This window comes from Lichenostomus cassidix, chromosome 7, assembly GCF_008360975.1.
Source record: "Lichenostomus cassidix isolate B80296 chromosome 7, HeHo_3.0, whole genome shotgun sequence".
Lineage (NCBI taxonomy): Eukaryota > Metazoa > Chordata > Aves > Passeriformes > Meliphagidae > Lichenostomus > Lichenostomus cassidix.
Window position 1 is genome coordinate 15,134,463 of NC_139488.1, and position 21,573 is coordinate 15,156,035.

The 21,573-nt window shown below is 37.1% G+C and overlaps 1 protein-coding gene across 1 annotated transcript in view; it reads left to right on the forward strand.

The window, feature by feature from the left end:
• TTN (titin) overlaps nucleotides 1-21,573 on the forward strand; it is a 241,675-nt gene that overhangs the window by 143,924 nt on the left and 76,178 nt on the right. Inside the window, exons 180-220 of the mRNA XM_085065641.1 lie at nucleotides 51-314; nucleotides 413-679; nucleotides 817-1,080; nucleotides 1,633-1,772; nucleotides 1,899-2,025; nucleotides 2,138-2,404; nucleotides 2,503-2,769; nucleotides 3,230-3,496; nucleotides 3,583-3,722; nucleotides 4,672-4,798; nucleotides 5,551-5,693; nucleotides 7,627-7,750; nucleotides 8,608-8,874; nucleotides 9,023-9,120; nucleotides 9,253-9,421; nucleotides 9,523-9,789; nucleotides 9,936-10,202; nucleotides 10,294-10,572; nucleotides 10,664-11,072; nucleotides 11,167-11,291; nucleotides 11,387-11,653; nucleotides 12,331-12,600; nucleotides 12,796-13,098; nucleotides 13,222-13,524; nucleotides 13,885-14,072; nucleotides 14,168-14,282; nucleotides 14,825-15,109; nucleotides 15,392-15,543; nucleotides 15,680-15,827; nucleotides 15,935-16,112; nucleotides 16,207-16,328; nucleotides 16,427-16,714; nucleotides 16,808-17,104; nucleotides 17,220-17,406; nucleotides 17,969-18,084; nucleotides 18,177-18,476; nucleotides 18,717-19,016; nucleotides 19,106-19,211; nucleotides 20,179-20,375; nucleotides 20,485-20,790; nucleotides 20,896-21,174. Of these exons, the coding sequence (XP_084921767.1) occupies nucleotides 51-314; nucleotides 413-679; nucleotides 817-1,080; nucleotides 1,633-1,772; nucleotides 1,899-2,025; nucleotides 2,138-2,404; nucleotides 2,503-2,769; nucleotides 3,230-3,496; nucleotides 3,583-3,722; nucleotides 4,672-4,798; nucleotides 5,551-5,693; nucleotides 7,627-7,750; nucleotides 8,608-8,874; nucleotides 9,023-9,120; nucleotides 9,253-9,421; nucleotides 9,523-9,789; nucleotides 9,936-10,202; nucleotides 10,294-10,572; nucleotides 10,664-11,072; nucleotides 11,167-11,291; nucleotides 11,387-11,653; nucleotides 12,331-12,600; nucleotides 12,796-13,098; nucleotides 13,222-13,524; nucleotides 13,885-14,072; nucleotides 14,168-14,282; nucleotides 14,825-15,109; nucleotides 15,392-15,543; nucleotides 15,680-15,827; nucleotides 15,935-16,112; nucleotides 16,207-16,328; nucleotides 16,427-16,714; nucleotides 16,808-17,104; nucleotides 17,220-17,406; nucleotides 17,969-18,084; nucleotides 18,177-18,476; nucleotides 18,717-19,016; nucleotides 19,106-19,211; nucleotides 20,179-20,375; nucleotides 20,485-20,790; nucleotides 20,896-21,174 (8,985 nt within the window). The remainder of the gene's footprint in view (nucleotides 1-50; nucleotides 315-412; nucleotides 680-816; nucleotides 1,081-1,632; nucleotides 1,773-1,898; nucleotides 2,026-2,137; nucleotides 2,405-2,502; nucleotides 2,770-3,229; nucleotides 3,497-3,582; nucleotides 3,723-4,671; nucleotides 4,799-5,550; nucleotides 5,694-7,626; nucleotides 7,751-8,607; nucleotides 8,875-9,022; nucleotides 9,121-9,252; nucleotides 9,422-9,522; nucleotides 9,790-9,935; nucleotides 10,203-10,293; nucleotides 10,573-10,663; nucleotides 11,073-11,166; nucleotides 11,292-11,386; nucleotides 11,654-12,330; nucleotides 12,601-12,795; nucleotides 13,099-13,221; nucleotides 13,525-13,884; nucleotides 14,073-14,167; nucleotides 14,283-14,824; nucleotides 15,110-15,391; nucleotides 15,544-15,679; nucleotides 15,828-15,934; nucleotides 16,113-16,206; nucleotides 16,329-16,426; nucleotides 16,715-16,807; nucleotides 17,105-17,219; nucleotides 17,407-17,968; nucleotides 18,085-18,176; nucleotides 18,477-18,716; nucleotides 19,017-19,105; nucleotides 19,212-20,178; nucleotides 20,376-20,484; nucleotides 20,791-20,895; nucleotides 21,175-21,573) is intronic.

Sequence of the window (21,573 nt, forward strand, 5' to 3'; positions counted from 1 at the left end):
AGAGCTCACCTGGAGCACATTACAAATGACACGTTGTGTTTTGATTCCAGAAATTGAATTGGACTTCGCTGTGCCCTTAAAAGATGTCACTGTTCCTGAGAAGCGCCAAGCAAGGTTTGAATGTGTCCTGACCAGAGAAGCCAATGTTATATGGTCCAAGGGCACTGATATACTCAAGATTGGAGAAAAATTTGACATCATTGCAGATGGAAAGAAGCACATTCTTGTTATCAATGATTCACAGTTTGATGATGAGGGAGAATACACTGCTGAAGTTGATGGCAAGAAGAGCACAGCAAGACTGTTTGTGGAAGGCAAGTATTGTCCCATAAAAAAAAGAATAAAAAAAGGATAAAGAATATATCTTTTATGAGCCTTTTTTTCTGATTGTATTTATGTGTCTACATTACAGGTGTGAGGCTGAAGTTCATATCACCTCTACAGGATCAAACAGTGAAAGAAGGGGAAACTGCTCACTTTCAATTTGAGCTTTCTCATGAAGACATGCCTGTGAAATGGTTCAAAAATGACAAGAGACTTCACACAAGCAGAACAGTTTTAATTACTTCTGAAGGCAAAGTTCATAAACTAGAAATGAGGGAAGTAACTCTTGATGATATCTCAGAAATAAAGGCCGTAGTCAAGGACTTGAACACACAGGCCAACCTGAAAGTCTTAGGTAATTACATAAATAATTAAAAATGTGCTATATAATAAGTATTAAACATTATTATAAGTAGAGAGTGACAAAATTTTGACATTTTAGTAAATTTATATAACTAATTTAACTTTATATATCCACTGTGCCTTTTTTAGAGGCCGATCCATATTTCACTGTGAAATTACAAGACTACAGTGCTGTAGAGAAAGATGACATTACTCTGGAGTGTGAACTTAGCAAAGATGTGCCGGTTAAATGGTACAAAGATGGTGAAGAACTGATAGCTTCAAACAGAATTTCCATAAAAACGGATGGCTTGCGCCGTATCCTGAAGATCAAGAAGGCTGCCCAGACTGATAAGGGTGTTTATGAGTGTGACTGTGGAACTGACAAGACAAGTGCCAATATCGGCGTTGAGTGTAAGTTATCATGTCTTTGCTAAGGGAAAGTAGCAAAACCTTTGTAAACCAGTGTAGACAGACAGGCACTCTCTAGAGAGTAAGACCAAAAATGTACCTGTAGAAAGCATGCTGTTGTGATGAATGGCTGAAATATCTAGATTTAAAGTTATTAAAGGTGATTACAAGAGACAGTATATTTGATGTATATAAATGGCTGTTGCAAAGACAGTGATGATCAGTTAGTCTCTCTGTCCATTTACAGTTAGGAAAAAAATCATTTTAGTTCACTGTAATAAATACCTGGGTTAATTATTAAGAAAAACAGTCTCACTAAAAATAACTAAATTTTCAGACATGTTGTAGAACGAGGTTGTAGCCTGCCAACTTGCAGCTTTTTAGGAAGAGGTTAGATAAACACTTACTAATCATAGCATTTGAATGCGCAAAAGGAGGAATGGGGAGAGAGTTGGGTACAGCTATTACATTTACAATTCTTCCAGTATTACATTTCTATGGTAAACAATTTGTCAGTAAACAGATGCGAACATTTGATTTTTTTTTTTTTTTTAGCTCGCATAATTAAAGTGGAGCGCCCACTGTATGGAGTGGAAGTATTTGTTGGTGAAACAGCACGCTTTGAAATTGAAATTTCTGAGCCTGATGTCCATCCTGTATGGAAGCTAAAGGGAGAAACCCTAACACCTTCACCTGTAAGGCTTCTTCTTTATTTTTAGGCCATAGTTTACAGTAGAAAAGCATGTTTAATAATAATGTTTTCTTAGTGGTTTCTTAGAATATTCATATTTGGGGTGGGGTGTGTGTTTCTTTATCACCAGGTCTGTGAAATCATTGAAGATGGGAAGAAGCATATTCTTGTCCTTCATAACTGCACACTTGACATGACTGGGGAAGTGTCTTTCCAAGCTGCCAATGCTAAAAGCGCTGCTAATCTGAAAGTGAAAGGTACAGTCTGCACTTGGCCAACATTTCCACGTGTATGTCAGGGCATGAAAACGAATCTAGTGTCAGAAAGTGTTGTATGGACTGATCTGAGCAAGCTCTTCTTTGATTTCAGAACTGCCTCTTATCTTTATCACTCCACTGAGTGATGTGAAGGTCTTTGAGAAGGATGAAGCTAAGTTTGAATGTGAGGTATCCAGAGAACCCAAGACTTTCCGCTGGTTGAAAGGAACAGAAGAAATCACTCCAGATGAAAGATTTGAAATTACTTCAGATGGAACAAAGCATGCTCTGATTATTAAATCTGTGGCCTTTGAGGATGAAGTGAAATACACCTTTGAAGCTGAGGATAAAAGAACAAGTGCCAAGCTAATTATTGAAGGTTTGTTAGACTTTTTCTAGGAAAGTTTTTCATCATAGTACTTGCATAGTTAATACTGATAACATTATTGCTAATGACATGTTATGTTGTTATTTCAGGTATCCGCCTGAAATTCATTACTCCTCTCAAGGATGTAACGAAGAAGGAGCGAGAAACTGCAGAGTTCACTGTGGAGCTCTCCCATGAAAATATCACTGTTGTCTGGTACAAGAATGACCAACGATTACATACCAGCAAAGTGGTTTCAATGACAGATGAGGGCAAATTCCATACACTCACAATCAAAGATCTTACTATTGATGATACTTCTCAGATTAAAGTGGAAGCTATGGGCAAATCCTCAGAAGCTAAACTCACTGTTCTTGGTAAGAATACCCAAAAAAATTTACCTGATGTGTATTATCAGAAGAGTTTTATTAATTAAAAATAGCAATCAGAAAGTCTTGGGGTTGGCCTAAATCTAAATTAAGATTTTGAAAACCTGACGATTTGTTTTTCCTCTTTTGGTCTCCAATTCTGTATTCACAAAGAATAATTACAATAACTTTGAAATTTCATGCAAATTTGCAAAGTTAGTTATTGCGTACTTTAAAAACTGCTCTGAAACTCCTAGAGCATTGAAAGAATGTTGTCAGTAATACTAGTAATGCCCTGAATTGTTTCTTAGGTGTTTATTGTTTCCTTTTTTGGAAGAGAACTGTGAAAAAGGACTATATTTAATCCTTCCAGCACATAAACAGGAAATGTATTTTATGGCAGAAAATAGTTGTTCTTTCTGGAAGACTAAAACTTCAGACCAAAATATGTCTTAACTTTTGCTTGCAGAGGGAGACCCTTACTTCACTGGGAAGCTGCAGGATTACACTGCTGTAGAAAAAGATGAAGTAATCTTACAATGTGAAATCAGCAAAGCAGATGCCCCAGTGAAATGGATGAAGGATGGCAACCCAATTACTGCATCAAAGAATGTTGTTATTAAGGCTGATGGTAAAAAGAGAATCCTTATTCTCAAGAAAGCTTTGAAGAAAGACATTGGACAGTACACTTGTGACTGTGGTACCGATCAAACCTCTGCTAAACTTGATATTGAAGGTATGGTTATTTTAGAGGGCTGCTCTGTAGAGATCTTTTGGGATCTGCTGGACACTGAGGGAATCAATCGTGTTTTTCTTCTCCAGACCGGGATATTGAGATTGTACGACCACTGTACAGTGTGGAGGTGATTGAGACAGAGACTGCCCGTTTTGATATTGAAATCTCTGAGGAAGGTGTCCATGGCAATTGGAAGCTAAAAGGAGAACCCCTGACTGAATCAGCTGTAAGCAAACATTTCAGGATACTTTTTGTGTGTGTCACAACCCTTTGCAGGGAGGTGGGGTATGAGGGGGAGGGTGACTGCAGAAACTAAGTGGGATCTCTTTTTGCTTTCAGTAAGAGTCACTATATTAAAAATAGTGGATTTTTTTAATTAGTAACTTTTTAAGTGTAGTACAAATGCAATCCCACATAGCTAAATAATAAATGATTTTGCATAAAACAATACATTCTGCATTGCTAACAATACCTAAGAATCGTGTATCCAAAGTGCAAAGATCTTGTGGAATTTGCTTAAATATAACAACATTTGAAAATGCAAACTTTGGATTGCATGCATTTGCCTGTTGGTTTTGAGTTATATTTGGTTTGCATAGATGTAGATCATATTTCCAAACTGTTTTTCATTTCTGTGACAACTAAAATTGGTGTAAAATGGTATAGAGCTTAATCATATATTCTTAATTCCTTGCTGGAAGGATCTGGAAAATAAAGAAATGATACAATCACAATTGGCAATAATTTGGCTTCTATGTAATGGTACAAATGTGAATAATACACAAAGATCAGAAGTTCCATGAAAATCAGTGTCTGGATAAAAGAAGGAAAGGTCTTCTCAAGGAAAGGTTACAACACAAGCTTAGCAATTACTAGTTCTCTTAATGTTTCTGACTGGTCTACATATATTGACTAGTCAATATATTGGCTGCTCAATCAGCACACAAATGTGTTGCCTCTTGCCCTTTCTTTCCAAGAGGAAGCCACTAAGAAGGGGGTTTGAAGGGAAAGACCTATTAATAAATGTTTGTAAGGTATATTACATGTGGCATTGGCCTAAGAGTTGTGAGTGGAATAAAAGAAAACAGATGCATGTTACGAGGAGAAGTAGGGGCTCTTTCGGTGAGTAGTACAAAAAAGATACTGAAAAAGTTGTTTCAATTCTGCTTTTGCAGGAATGTGAAATCAAGGAGGAAGGGAAAAAGCACTTCCTTACACTGTACAATGTACGCTTAGATCAGGCTGGTGGAGTAGATTTCCAAGCAGCAAATGCCAAGTCTGGTGCTCACCTTCGAGTGAAACGTGAGTGTCTTTTAAACTGAAATTAATTGATTAATTAAGTGAAAACACGGTACTCATTGCCTCTTTGGAACAGGTGGAAAATCTCTGTACTGTATTGAACCCACAGCAATCCTTTCCAGCACAGCAGCTCAGGGATTAGTTACCCAGTTGTTCTTAATTTTTTTCGTTAAGGAATGTCCTGTGTGTTTTTTAACCTTGTACATCATTTATTCATATAGGAGAAGTAAAATTAAGGAGATGGCCTTGAAGGCTGCTTCACAGTCTGGCATCATATGCTGTTATGAAATCAAATATTGTAAGCCAAGGCCTTGCTGCATCAAAGGATCATGTTAAGCAGAGAGGATAGGATAGCAGTGATATCTGGGGATAGGGTTTAGAGCTTGATGGACAGGGACAGACTATACGGCTGAAGACCACTTGCTTCCCACTCCAATCCTAGCCCTCACTATTTTGGAAACACTTGCCTTATCTAGCAACAGGCATGCAAGGCTTGGCAAGGAGACAGATGCGCAGCAACTTTCCTGCTGACCTTGTTCAATTTAAAGAAACACACTCTGCAAATAGGAAATTGTAGGTGACCAGCCCTCCCCTAAGATGCCAGGGTGGCCTCTTCTATTTCGGGAATTTAAAGAGCAGCATTGCGATGTCTGGCTCTCTTGAAGGAAGCCACCATGGAGATTAGTACGTAAGGGAAGCAGCTCTCTCTTGGGTAGAAGTGACTAATCTAAAAATTATGTCTTCTCCTTACCAAGCACGAGTAATTGGCTTGCTGAGACCACTCAAGGATGTAACAGTGACAGCTGGGGAATCAGCAACCTTCGATTGCGAACTCTCTTATGAGGGAATCCCAGTAGAATGGTTCCTAAAAGGAAAGAAACTGGAGCCCAGCGATAAGGTAAAAAAACTAAACTTTACTTTTTCTCATGTTTCTTCCTTCTTCTCCTTCAGCTCTCTTCCCTCTCTTTATTTCTTATTTATTCTCTGCCAGTTGAAGTACTAAGGCACAGCAATACTGTAGTGCTGCTATGCCAATTGCTAAATCCTCCCTAAATCAGATACAACAATTTTTCCCCAGAAATTCCAGTGCTCTGGGATGCTACAAGTATTTATCATACAAAGGGAAACTAAGGTTACAAAATATCAATCATTACAACACTGATTCTTTTGGAGACTTAGCCACAGGGATGCTGAATAATTTTTGCACAGGTTACTTATGGTTACAGTGAGAGGATTTTGCAAGGTGCTATCAGGAAAAGCATTTTTTTCTCCTGAATGCTGAGTTGCAGTCCAATTCAACATATAAGGGGATTAAGAGGATTCAAATTCCATTTCAGGCATTTGTTCTGGCTCTCCAGATAACTCTCTGGACAGATTTGCTTGTCAAGCACTTCTCACTAGCTATTTTTAACCCTTCATCAAGTGCTGGCTCCTAACTCCGAGATCTGAGCAGCCTGGAATGTAGTCAATTTAACGTTTAAAGTTAATGGTAGGGGAAATGAATAAAGAAACAAAAATGAATATATTAAGAAATGGAAATGGATATTACTGGATGTAAGACTTGTTTTTTGCATATTAGGCCTGAAAAAAATAGTGCAAATTAAAATAAAAGTTGGTAACCTCAGACAAAGTTAACTTTCAAGGCATAGCAGGACCTAGTAAAGTGTCAGAATCTGTAGTAATGCTGTTAATAATACTTCGGTAAGAGTGCTATTTCTTTAAAATACAATTTTAACATAGTTTTACAGGTTTTGCTAGATCTTGCTGAGCTTTAACTAATTTGCATAAATGTAAGCCATTTAATAAAATAAATAGCATTCAGAAATAGGAAAATCAAAACAGATCATGGTGATAAGGGACTCTATTACAGTATTTAAGGACAGATAAACAATGTTGAAACTCAGCAGATGAATCATGAAATGAAGCAAGGTAATTATTTCTGAGTTTCAGAATAAAAATGTGAAAAGCTGTTGATCAGTGCAGTGGATTGATAGTTATTACTGCCTGGCAAGAAAAATATTACAGGTTTGGTATTCTGTATGATGGAACATTATTTTGGTCTTTTCCGTCTGAGCTATCATTTTAATTACATGAAAAAAAAACCCATTCATGCAGTTTACATATACAGTCAAAACTCTTGTTTGAATGGTAGAAATTTTATCAAGGTGAAATTGAGAGTAAACCATATATTTACTTAATGCATCACTTTCTACCCATTCAAAATAGCCTCTTGAAACACTTTTAAAACTCTCTTCAAGAATCAATCTAACTGTACAAGTGTTTCATTTTAGCTGTTGCCAGTTCAAACCATTTTATTACCTCTGTGGCTGACATTCAGCTGTGCATGTATAACTTTTAATCATTGAAGTGATTTTTATTATCTTTATTGTGATTGCAAAGTATTTTCTGCAATAGATCATCACAGGACTTAGTCCATAAGGCAGATTTTTTTTTGCCAAATTTTAATAATAGGAAGTCAAATTGGCATTTCCAGAAAAGTGCATGGGAGGGGGTTGAGTGCCAAACCCCTATATCTGTAAAAGTTTTTACTTTTTATGTAGCCAGCAGTAATACCAACTTTTCCCATAGATTTGCTTTTTTTTTTTTTATTTAATTATACCTGTTCAAAACAGACATGATTTCAACTCAGCCTCAAAATCCTCAGAGCACTGAGGATTGAGCTATATCTAGTATATACAAAAGGAAATTATCAAAAATTTGCCTAAAAGTGGACAACCAAACTCCATGAATAATAAATAGCATGCTATTTCATGAAATATTCCCTAAATACTTGTAGATGCTCACGAAGGGGTTTTTATGTATTTTGTAAGGTTGTGACCCGTGCTGAAGGGAGAGTTCACACACTTATTCTTAGAGACGTCAAGTTAACAGATGCAGGAGAGGTATCACTGACAGCAAAAGACTTCAGAACTCAAGCAAATCTTTTTGTGAAAGGTAAGTCAGTAATTTTAATTAAACCATGATCAGTATTAATGGTCCATTCATCATTCATCCTGGAAGAGGATGCTAATATACACCTTATATCAAACTAGTAGGAATGTATATACAATATTGAACTGGTAGATAACTTTCCTGATTAAAAAAGCCAACTACTTAAAATCTCTGTATTTCACAGAGCAGCTGAATGAGGGAAAATGGGAAATGTGTCAGATGTGGGAGATGAGCCATGTCATTAGGATTTCCAGGGCTTTACTGCAGACTCGAACATTCAGTTGGCTTCTAGGGGACCCATGAATACCATCCTTTATGGCTCCCAATGGCTTTTTCTGTTCTTTTGAATATCCAGAAACCTGTTAGAGTATAACTGCACCATCAGACAAGGGACATAACTGTCTGTATACCCACTTGTATTGCTTGCACGCTGTGCATCATTAAAAAGAGCTGCACACACTAATCCAGTAATTCAAGGAAAAATTGAAAAAAACCCCAAACATTTTATAAGTTCACAGTATAACTGTAGGGTCACCGAGATCATATGGATATGGTTCAGCTAAAGGAATTGAGTTGCAAGGCTTTGTGATGATTTGTAAGTAAAACCCCCATGGGCAAGGATAACATTCAGTCTAATCTTACAGCAGGCTGAAAAGGAGGAAATTACCTGAATTAACAGAAAATGTCTGTGCATTAAAAATAAAAAAAAAATTTAAGGAAACCTTCAGAATGGACATCTAAGAATCTTTTTGATTATTCAGTCAGGGAAAATTAGTAAACAGCATGGAACAGTTCTGTAAAAGCAGCAGACTGGCTATAATTTGGATCTTTTCTATCAAAAATGTATCTATTTCTTTCAGAACCCCCAGTTGAATTTACTAAACCACTTGAGGACCAGACTGTTGAAGAGGAGGCCACTGCAGAACTGGAATGTGAAGTTTCCAGGGAAAATGCAAAAGTTAAATGGTTCAAAAATGGAGAAGAAATTCACAAATCAAAGAAATATGATATCATTTCTGAAGGCAGGGTCAGAAAACTCATCATCCGTGGCTGCACATTGGATGATGCAAAAACATATTCCTGTGATGCTAAGGATTTCAAGACATCATGTTTTCTCAATGTGGAGCGTGAGTAATTCAAAGTTTTCTACAAAATGCTTAGGTGCTGTAAAAGCAATGTTCTAGTGTCTATGACTGGCAGTAATATCAATGTTAGCAATTTTTTAGTTCTCTAGTGTAGATTTTCCTCTACTAAAAATGTTCTATTCTCTTACAGCTATTCGTGTCGACTTCCTGAAACCCCTGACTGACCTTGAGGTTAAAGAAAAGCAAACTGCTCGGTTTGAATGTGAAATTTCTCGTCCAAACGTCAAGGTCAGTAGTAACACTTTTTAGTCCAAGTAACTCTTTCAGGTAGAGGGGAAAATTTTTCTATATTGCTATAAAAGAACACACTGAAATCTATGTTGAGCATGTTAATAACCACGATAATTTGTTCTGAAACAGGTGAAGTGGTTTAAGGATGGCATGGAAATTAGAAAAGGCAAGAAGTATGACATAATTTCTAAAGGTGCAGAACACATTCTTGTTGTCAATAAATGTGTCTTTGATGATGAAGCTGAATATTCCTGTGAAGCAAAAACAGCTCGAACTTCTGGCCTACTTACAGTGATAGGTAAAGACAGTGTTTTAGAATCTAATATGTGAGCAATAAGAAATGTGAGAGTGGGGTTTTTTATGACAGGCTTTAATCATCTTTCAAAATTCTTTTTGCAGAGGAAGAGGCTGTTTTCACAAAAAATCTTCCTGATCTTGAAGTAAATGAAAATGACACTGTAAAATTGATCTGTGAAGTTTCAAAGCCTAATGCTGAAGTTACTTGGCTTAAAGGAGATGAAGAGGTGCCTGATGGTGGTAGATTTGAACACATTGCTGATGGTAGAAAGAGAATTCTTGTTATACATAATGCTCATCCTGAAGATGCTGGCAAATACACTTGCAAGCTCCCAAGCTCTAGTACAACAGGAAAACTTACTGTACATGGTAAGAGCACTACTTTGGTGGCCTCGTATCTTGGAAAAAAAGAATAAAATTAAAAACCTTAAAAAATTAGTAGTAATACACAACCTGATTTATTCCTTTCACAAGTAAAAAATAAAATATATATCTTCAAAAATGTTTTCTTTCAGAACTTGCAGCAGAATTTCTTACCAGACCACAAAATCTTGAGGTGCTTGAAGGAGAAAAAGCTGAATTTGTCTGTACAGTATCCAAAGAAGCCATTACAGTACAGTGGCTGAGGGGTGACACAGTCCTGGAGCCTGGTGATAAGTACGACATCATTTCAGATGGCAAAAAGAGAACACTTGTGGTTAAAGACTCTATTCTAGGAGATACAGGAATGTATACTGTCATGGTTGGTGAAGCTAAAGCTACAGCTCACTTAGGAGTGATTGGTAAGCTTTATTTTATCAATGTGTAGGTGCATGTTTTGTTGCATTCTTTATACTACATGATGTCCTGTTTCTTCTGCTTTCTCAATTTCAGAAAAACTCAAGATTATAACTCCTCTTAAGGACCAAGAGGTTAATGAGAGTCAAGAAATTATCTTCAACTGTGAAGTCAATAAAGAAGGTGCCAAAGAGAAATGGTACAAAGATGATGAGGCGATATTTGATAGTGCAAAGTACATTATTGTGCAGAAGGGTGTAGTCTACACTCTCAGAATCAGAGATGCAGAGTTGAAAGATCAAGCTACCTACACCATCGCACTGACAAACCAGAGAGGTGAACACGTTAAAAGCTCTGCTGCCTTGAAAGTATTAGGTAAATAACTTGAACTACACTAACATTGTTTCATCATTTACATGCAGTTTCATATGAGGATATAAAAATGTTCACTTTTTTGTCATAACAGAGGAGGATCTCAGAATTGTTGAGCCCCTTGAGGACATCGAGACCATGGAAAAGAAAACTGTCACATTCTGGTGCAAAGTCAATCGCCTTAATGCAACTCTCACATGGACAAAGAATGGAGAGGAGATCACGTTTGACAGGCGTATTTTGTACAAAATTGATAAATTCAAGCACTCATTGATCATTAAAGACTGTGGGTTTATAGATGAAGGTGAATACACTGTTACTGCTGGAAAAGACAAATCCGTTGCAGAGCTCCTCATCACAGAAGCACCAGCAGACTTCACTGAACATCTTCAGGACCAGACTGTCACTGAATTTGATGATGCTGTCTTTACATGTCAGCTTTCCAAAGAGAAAGTCAGTGTGAAATGGTACAGAAATGGAAGAGAAATCAAAGAAGGCAAAAAGTATGTACATTTTATTATACTTCTGAATGTGCTTGTTTTACTTTATCACTTTTTCTGGGAACTAAAATACTGCTTATTTTTCTCCCCTATGAAGATACCAGTTTGAAAAGGATGGAAATCTGCACAGATTAATCATAAAAGACTGTAGACTGGATGATGAGTGTGAATATTCCTGTGGAGTGGATGACAGGAGATCTAGGGCAAGACTTTTTGTTGAAGGTATGTGTAAAATTGAATTGGATTTATTTCTACATTATTTAATAATAGTAGAAACAATAAACAAATAACACCAAATAAATTAACATTTATTTCAGAAATCCCTGTTGAGATTATTCGACCACCACAAGATATTTATGAAGCTCCTGGTGCAGATGTCATCTTCATGGCTGAATTGAACAAAGATGGTGTGGAGGTCAAATGGTTGAGAAATAACATGATTATCATCCAAGGTGACAAACATCAGATGATGAGTGAAGGGAAGGTCCACAGGCTGCAGGTGTGTGACATAAAGCCCCGTGACCAAGGGGAATACAGATTTATTGCCAAAGATAAGGAAGCTAGAGCTAAGCTTGAATTAGCTGGTAAGTTGCTTTTTTTGTGCTTCTTTTATGAAATCTTAATTACTTAATTCCTGTTTAAGTAAATTGATTTGTCTTCTTTCAAAGAGTTGGACTAAAATGAATAAACGATCAGCCTGAGAAAAATGTTAAACTATTTGAAGTTTGTTTAACAAGTCTGTTAAACTATATGAATACGAATTTAGACAACAAATATTTTTTCTTATACCATCCTGATCCAGTTGTGGAGGAAAATACGTCATTTTTCAATGCATATACCAAACAGCATGATTAAAGCTTAAATGAGCTTTAAGCTTTTCATTAAGTCACCAAAAAAAGAGAAAATTATTTGGACTACTCATTTCGGTCATATAAGATATTTGATTCCTAGTTTGTCTATTTTACAGAATCAACCAATAAAGTAATTAAATTAGTTCTCAAAAAGCAACACCTTCTTTCCTCATTTTATAGGACACAGTGTGTAGAAACCAGCCTGAATTTCTTTCTCTGGAGCTGTCCAATGAGTATATTAAAGATTTCCTTAGAATTTACACAGCAGCTCCTTTTCTTTGTTAGCTTCTCTTCTGACTGCACAAATATATCAATTTTTTATATATATATATATATATATATATATGTATATGTATGTATATATGTATATATTTATGCAAGTACTGACTTTCCACATTAATCTTTCTTAGCTGCACCTAAAATCAAGACTGGTGATCAAAATCTTGTGGTTGATGTTGGAAAGCCTTTAACTATGACTGTCCCATATGATGCCTACCCAAGAGCAGAAGCTGAATGGTTGAAAGCTGGGGAAAGTCTGCCCACAACAACTGTTGACACAACACCTGACTGCACTACCTTCAAAATTTATGAAGCGAAGAAATCAGATAAGGGAAGGTACAAGGTTGTGCTTCGAAACAAACATGGCCAGGCAGAAGCATTCATCAATGTAGAGGTCATTGGTAAGTACTCGTATTATTAAAACTTTGCTTACAATTATTTTGCAGAATAAAAAGCCTTTATTGAGGGGGAAGCCGTGTGCTTCTCAGCATGGGGAAGCTGTAGGTCATATTGAGGTCTTCCCTCAGTCTCCTCTTCTCTAGCCTGAGGGAAAAAAAAAGATGCAATGCCCTAAAATATTGTCATATCTTTAACAGATGTTCCAGGTCCAGTTAGAAACTTGGAAGTCACTGAAACTTATGATGGTGAAGTTGGTCTCGCGTGGCAAGAACCAGAAACTGATGGTGGAAGTAAAATCATAGGCTATGTCGTTGAAAGACGTGATGTCAAGCGTAAGACCTGGATTGTGGTTACAGATCGTGCTGAAAATTGTGAATACACTGTTACTGGACTTCAGAAAGGAGGAGTTGAGTACCTCTTCCGTGTTAGTGCACGCAACAGAGTGGGCACTGGTGAGCCAGTGGAAACAGACACACCTGTGGAAGCTAAGAGCAAATTTGGTGAGTAGAAGTTACAAAAAACTTGTGTTTGATGGCTGTGTAAAAGAAACACTACAAATTCTAATAGATAAAACCCAATTACCTTTTTTTTTTTTTCCTTTTTCTTCCTAAAATGAAATGCAGATGTTCCTGGTCCTCCTCAAAATGTAGAAGTTTCTGATGTGAACAGGTTTGGAGCCACACTTAGCTGGGAGCCACCTGACTATGATGGAGGATCTCCGATTACTGGCTACGTTATTGAGCTGCGTAACAAAGGTACCATCAGATGGGAGCCAGCTATGACCACGGGTGCTGATGAACTGTCAGCTGTCCTGACTGATGTTGTGGAAAATGAGGAATATTTCTTCAGAGTAAGAGCTCAAAACATGGTTGGAGTTGGCAAACCAAGTCCTGCTACACGTGCAGTAAAAATCATGGACCCAATTGGTAAGTATACAAAGTATGCATAATTATGATTGCATTGGGAAACAGAAGCATTTTGGATGTTATGTTGCAGGAAAGTTCAATTGATGAATGTGTGAGCCACACATACTGTGTACAGTTAGATCAGTTTTTCCTACTTTTGTCATTCAAATATACCAGGAGTACCTTGCTACCATTTGGTTTAATAAGAACTCCAAATGTTTTTTTCTCTGAAGTTAGGATTCAACCTCAATTAAAAAAAATTGGTTTAGAAAAAACTATGCAAAGACTTTAAAAGCATAACTGTAAGATATAAACAGTTAATTTGCTGAACCATGCTCCTTTTTCAGTTACACAAATATATTTATTTCAATTTTTTTTCAGAGAGACCAAGTCCTCCCATTAACCTTGAGCATTCAGATCAAACTAAGTCATCAGTTCAGCTCACATGGGAACCTCCTCTCGAAGATGGAGGAAGTCCAATTTTAGGCTATATTGTTGAAAGGCGAGAAGAAGGAACAGATAAATGGATACGTTGTAATCCAAAACTAGTACCTGCTCTTACTTTTAAGGTATGTTGTTCTCTTCATCAACATGTCAAATGTGTAGATCATCTTTAATATGAGTTAATGATTATTACGAGTAAATTATTATTTGTGCTTCTTAGGTAACTGGATTGAAACAAGGAGCCAGTTATTACTACAGAGTCTCAGCAGAAAATGCAGCTGGTGTGTCTGACCCAGCAGAAGCTATTGGGCCATTAACTGCAGATGATACTTTTGGTGAGCCATATGCTATTTACTAAAAACAATCAGATAAGGCACACAATTAAAGTGCATCTTGTGGGTAATATCTATATTTTTCACCAGGTAACTGGCACATCTTAGACATTTGAGGTTGTGAGCTATTTCTCCTCCATTAAGAATCCTGCAGATAATTATCTGTACTATTAGACAGAGGCCTATTAGGTTGCCTGAGGAGCAAGGCATGACCTTCTGTCTCCTGGCCTAGCTTTGTGGAAGGTGAGAGGTAACATAATGAAAGAAAGGCAGAGAAGAGCCCTAAAAAAAAAATAAAAAATTTAAAGCTTTTACATTAAAGGGCAAATTAGGTATCACATTTGGTCATACTAATCTCCCTTACCATCTCACATATTTCTAAAAAAACCCAAAACATGTAGCCAGGAGAGCTAGGGAGTCATAAGACAAAGCTAGGTCTAGACAGGTCGAGATACAGTCAGAATCAGCCTCTCAACACAATTATCATTAGCCATGTTCGTAATATCTCAAAATAATTCATTGAATAAATTTTCTGTTTTTTCTAGCTGCACCTACAATGGACCTAAGTGCATTTAAGGATGGGCTGGAAGTTATTGTTCCAGAGCCAATCAAGATCCGTGTTCCCATCACTGGGTACCCTGTGCCAACTGCCACATGGTTTTTTGGTGACCAAGTCTTAGAAGAGGGTGATCGTGTAAAAATGAAGACCACTGCCTCCTTTGCAGAACTTGTTATTACTCCGAGTGAGCGTCCGGACAAGGGAAATTATTTCTTAACATTAGAAAACCCTGTGGCATCTGTTACAGGAGAAATTAATGTTAATGTCATTGGTAAGTAAACATGTATATATTTTAGCAATAACATTCCATATTTGCCTTGTTAAAATCTAATTAGCTTAGTACTGTGTTATCTCACAACATCCAACCATGTATATTAAAATATAACTAAAAACTAGAAATCCATCCTCAAAAAACCTCTCTTCTAGTTTTCAATATGCAGCTTTGCTGTTTAAAGAGAAATGACTCAACAAGACTAAGTCTTCTCGTAGATAGATTACATGGAGATGATCTATCAAACACTAGTTACAAAATAATGCAATTTCTGACTTATAGCTTGTCCAAGTGCGCCAAGAGAACTCAATGTATTAGAAGTACTCAAGAGTACAGTACAGCTTGCATGGGAACCTCCAGAAGATGATGGTGGAAGTCCAGTTACTGGCTATATAATTGAAAAACGTGAAGTAAGCCGAAAAACATGGAGCAAAGTAAGTTTATTCTTTCTCATTTAAATTTCTATTGCTATATTTTTTCCCCATGTGCTACTGAGTTTTGTGCCTTATTTTGGTAATCACGCTTTGGAAATAATTTTTAAAAACATATTGGAACCTTTCTTCTCTTTAGGTTATGGATCATATTGTTGACCAAGAGTACACTGTACCTGACCTTGTCCAAGGGAAAGAATATTTATTTAGAGTTTTTGCATGCAACAAATGTGGCCCTGGAGAACCTGCATATATTGATGAACCTGTAAATATGTCAATACCAGCAAGTGAGCATATTTGAAATTTTGCTGATTTTCTTCAAAATAAGATGTAAAACTAATATATCTTCCTTAGACTGGTTTCTAAGATCCCATATGTTTTTAATTTTTAATAGCGGTGCCTGACCCACCAGAAAATGTTAAATGGAGAAATCCAACATCAAAAGGAATCTTCCTAACGTGGGAGCCTCCCAAATATGATGGTGGTGCTCGCATTAAGGGTTATCTGGTAGAAAAATGCCAACGTGGCACAGACAAATGGGAGATATGTGGGGAGCCTGTTATTGAAACAAAGTAAGTAAATTGACACAGTAGATACATCCTCTTAACTAATTGTGCCATTGTCACCACTCTAAATATTTGAATTTTTAAAATTTTCTTTTAACAGAATGGAAGTAACAAAGCTCAAGGAAGGAGAGTGGTATGCTTATCGGGTTAAGGCTTTGAACAGAATGGGAGCGAGTAAGCCAAGTAAGCCCACTGATGATATTCAGGCCATTGATGCAAAAGGTAACTACTTCACTTGCTAAATTATCACAGCTGCTTTATTTTTACCAATCTCTGAAATATTGTTTCTATAACAACGTTTTCATTCTCTCCTAAATCAGAGGCTCCAGAAATTTTCTTAGATGTGAAGCTTCTTGCTGGACTTACTGTGAAAGCCGGAACTAAAATTGAGCTGCCAGCTAAAGTAACTGGAAAGCCTGAGCCCCAGATTACTTGGACCAAGGCTGACAAAATTTTGAGACCTGACAACAGGATCACCATTGAAACCCAGCCTGGTCATTCTACAGTCACTATTACAGACAGCAAGAGGAGTGACAGTGGAACCTATATTATAGAAGCTGTAAATACCAGTGGACGTGCTACTGCTGTTGTTGAAGTTAATGTTCTTGGTATGCATGTATTTTATGTTGTTTTTATAAATCATTAGTAATGTTCTGAGGTGTGCAAGCAGAAGATTAACATTCATATCTTGTCCTCTGCAGATAAACCTGGTCCACCAGCAGCATTTGATGTATCAGAAATCACAAACGAATCCTGCCTTCTAACATGGAACCCTCCACGAGATGATGGAGGTTCTAAAATTACCAACTACGTCCTTGAGAAAAGAGCTACAGACAGTGAAATATGGGACAAGTTGTCATCAACTATTAAAGATACAAAATTCAGAGCTACCAATTTAACTCCTCATAAAGAATATGTGTTTCGAGTCAGTGCTGAGAACATGTATGGTGTTGGAGAGCCAGCACAGTGCAGCCCCATCATTGCCAAATATTCATTTGGTTAGTAAATTAAATTAATGTTAAATTATTACAGTATTTTAAAAGGGAGGAAAAGAAAACAACCTGTCTAATGGTTTTGGGTTTTGTTTGTTTTTTTTTTAATTAACTTATACAGATCCACCAGGCCCTCCAACAGGTCTCAAGCCTACAGAGGTCACTAAAGATTCAGTTACTTTAACATGGAATGAACCAGATGAAGATGGTGGCAGCCCCATAACTGGCTACTGGGTTGAAAGATATGATCCTGAGCAGGATAAATGGATAAAATGCAACAAAATGCCAGTGAAAGATACAACATTCAAGTAAGACTATAGTCAGTTTAGGCTGAAATAGGTCACAGAGACATAAAAATGTAACAGTAGTTTTTTAATAAGTTTTACATTGTTCTTACTCTTTTGCTCCTAGTTTCCATAAGTTTTGATCCAGCTACCAGATGTGGCTTACTTTTTAAATTAGTTTTAAAAAGGAGTGTCTTTACAGAAGAATTAATGAAGTAGGTTTTTTTTTTTAATGTTATGCCTAATAATTCCTGTGCTTATTCATAAAATATTCCAAAGTAGCAGAAATGGCCATCTCAAGTATCAATTTACCAAAATACTTAGTTTTTTTTCTCCTGATACTCTTCTTAAATAAAAACTATGGAAGATGTAAAAATCCAAGATTGTTCTCAAAACATTAATTTTTGTCATGGCACACTGTTTTAATGTTGACAATATGTTGACATCCTTAGCAGTAATTTGGGTATTTTCAGATTTTCCAAGTAATCTGTAGAGTAATCTGTAATCTGAAGAGTGGAGAGTATAATGTTTTATTAATGAATTAATGCTTGGGTTTGGTTTAATCAAACTTAATTTTTATTTCCAGAGTTAAAGGTCTTACAAACAAGAAGAAATACAAGTTCCGTGTCTTGGCAGAGAATCTTGCAGGACCTGGAAAACCAAGCAGGGAAACAGAGCCAATCTTAGTGAAAGATCCAATCGGTATAATAAACAATTTTTTAATAGTTTAATTTAGCAAACACAACAAAAAAAATTGTTTTCAATGACATAATTAATATTGGACTCTTGTCTAGATCCACCATGGCCTCCTGGAAAGCCAACTGTGAAAGACGTTGGTAAGACATCGCTAACCCTGAACTGGACAAAGCCAGAACACGACGGAGGGGCAAAGATTGAATCTTACGTCATTGAGCTGTTAAAGACTGGGACAGATGAATGGGTGAGAGTGGCTGAAGGAGTTCCCACAACTGAGCACTTCCTCAAAGATCTCATGGAAAAACAAGAATATTCATTCCGTGTCAGAGCTGTGAACAAGGCTGGCGAGAGTGAGCCCAGTGAACCCAGTGACCCTGTGCTGTGCAAGGAGAGACTCTGTGAGTATTTTTCAGAATGTGCTGCTACTGCAAATACACTGTCTATGACTTTTAAAAAGCCCCATGTCTGCCTGTCCTTCTAGCCACCAAATGAACTCTTGAAAGGCTTATGAAATTCTAAAATCTGCCATGCTTCAGTTCAGGAAATACAAAGTTGTAATAGTTTTGGTGTATTCGCTGTCTTCCAAGATCATTTATGGAAATTGCAACATCCTGGTTTACCTTTTTTCTATTTTGCAGATCCTCCTTCACCACCCCGGTGGCTTGAAGTCATTAATATTACTAAAAACACAGCAGATCTCAAATGGACACCACCAGAAAAAGATGGGGGTTCTCCAATTACCAACTACATTGTTGAAAAAAGAGATGTAAGGCGGAAAGGTTGGCAGACAGTTGATACAACAGTGAAAGACACCAAGTACACAGTGAGCCCGCTGACTGAAGGCTCATTGTATGTGTTCCGTGTGGCTGCTGAAAATGCCGTTGGACAGAGTGACTACTGTGAAATTGAAGACTCAGTGCTTGCTAAAGATACTTTCAGTAAGTTTCGATTCACTTACGAAGCGATCAGTAGCTCACTTGTCATGAATTCCTAGTCTTCTAATGTGTGCCTTTTTTTTTTTCCTTAGCAACCCCTGGGCCTCCATATGCCCTTACAATAGTTGAAGTGAGGAAAGGCCATGTTGATTTGAAATGGGAACCACCTAAAAATGATGGTGGCAGACCGATTCAAAGGTAAGGTCATTTTAAGTTTATGTAGGTTCCTGTAGATTAACATATTTTAACAAATGAAGATATTTCTCTCAAAATATTTAAATTTTAAATGGACACATTTTATATGAAAAAGAGGTGGATGGGTGTAAGAGAAGCCACGTGATCAAAGCCATGAAGGATTTGATTTGAAAATCTGGAAATTATGCAAATAAGATACCTAATGTCCATGAACAATGAATGCGTGTCCACATCCTCAAAATAGCAGATAATAATAATAATGAACTGTGTGTTAAAAAAAAAAGAATGCAGCCACAGTCTCTAGTTCCTCCAGAATTGTAGCCACTTAGACTCATCTACCAAGTAATGCAGTTGCATTTTCCTTCTGCCTTAGTTTCTCATTTAAACTGTATACAGTCAGCTAAAATCAAGACTTACCTATTTTCTGTTAGTTTTCTTCTTTATAACACTTTTCAAACTTTTCAAACAGTGTTTTACTCCTTATCAATCACAGTAAGCATCTCTTAAACCAACAGACAACTACAGAGATCTGCCTGAAGCAACAGAAGGCACTCAATTTGCATTAGTTTTCCATAGCCTATCCTATGCAGAATTTTGACAGCTGAGTAAAAGCATCTACAAATATTCTCAGTGGACTGGCCACTGAGATCCCATGTAGCAGAGATGCAAGTATAGCTTGGAGGTTCCTTTGCCTCTGCATCTCTCTGCAACCTGAGTACACAGTTCAGTTCAGTTCTAAAACACAGAACACAGTTCAAGACTTGACTTTCAGACCCCTATTAGGGGCTGAGACCTACTAGGAATAAGTGGCTAATGCATGAAGAAAAGTTCATTGAGTCCATTACCCATGGTTCTCTTTACTTTTCCACAGTCTAAACTATTTTAATCTCTTTTCATCTATTATCTTGAACGAGAAGTCTGAAGTGTTCCTATTTCAAGTGCCTGACAGTATTTTCCCCAATCTATTCAGATATGTTATTGAAAAGAAAGAAAAGCTAGCCACTCGCTGGGTAAAAGCTGGGAAGACAGCTGGTCCAGATTGCAATTTCAGAGTGACAGATGTCATTGAAGGTATAGATGTACAGTTCCAGGTTCGTGCAGAAAATGAAGCTGGATGTGGTCATCCCAGTGAACCAACTGACCTTGTTCATGTTGAAGATCCAACAAGTAAGTAGAAGGACATTTGTACTTTCAGTGTATGAATTTCAGAAGCAGTATACTGTGTAGAACAGATGTTCTGAGAGGAAAATCACACCATACTATTCCATTTCTGCAGGCCCTCCTTCACCTCCTCAGGATTTACATGTCACAGATGCAGGCCGAAAACACATTTGTATTGCATGGAAACCTCCTCTGAAGAATGGTGGAAGTCCTATTATTGGATACAACGTTGAGATGTGTGAAGCAGGAACAGAAAAATGGATGCGAATCAATTCTCGTCCAATAAAAGATCTGAAGTGTAAAGTGGACGAGGGTGTTGTTCCAGACAAGGAATATGTGCTGAGAGTCAGAGCTGTCAATGCTGTTGGAGCTAGTGAGCCATCAGACATCTCAGAAAAAGTTGTTGCCAAAGACCCAGACTGTAAGAATAGATTTCTTTTTCTTTTTCTTTTTTTTCCAGATCTGCATAACTAAAAAAAGAAGGGTGTTTGGCAGCTTTCTAATAGCATTGTACTTACTTTTGCAGGTAATCCAACCATTGATCTACAAACTCGTGACATTGTTGTTGTTAAAGGACAGAAACTAAGTATCCCTATACCCTTCAGAGCTGTTCCATCCCCAACTATAACATGGCACAAAGATGGCAAAGAGTTGAAAGCTGGTGACAGAACAACAATGAAGAGTGACTACACCTCTGCATTGCTTGAAGTAATAGACAGTGTTCATGCTGATGCTGGTGTTTATACCATCACACTGGAGAACAAGCTGGCATCCACAACTGGTTCAGTCAATGTCAAAGTCATAGGTAACTACATTCTTCCATTCTGAGAAATATACTTATCTTCACTTGGGCCCTGCAACTGAGAGAAGAAAGGACTAGAAAGATACTTGTTCTGCCAGGCATACAAATCACTTCAACTCAGACACATGTAGATTGTCATACAGGCATTAATGCTATGAAGTCCCATGAAAAAACACTTTACCTCTAGTTGCTCTAACTATTCAGTGGCTGCTCAAAGCCCAATTATTTTGAATAGTTATCATATAAATATAAGAATGTTTTAAGAATCCTGGCAATTTTTCACCTTTGGGAACATAAATTCATGTATTTGTTGTGTAGTGCACATTTGTGGTCTTTGCTTTCTGCAAAGCAAAGAAATGAAATATAATTTCATATTTATAAGGATACACTTTCACATCTATT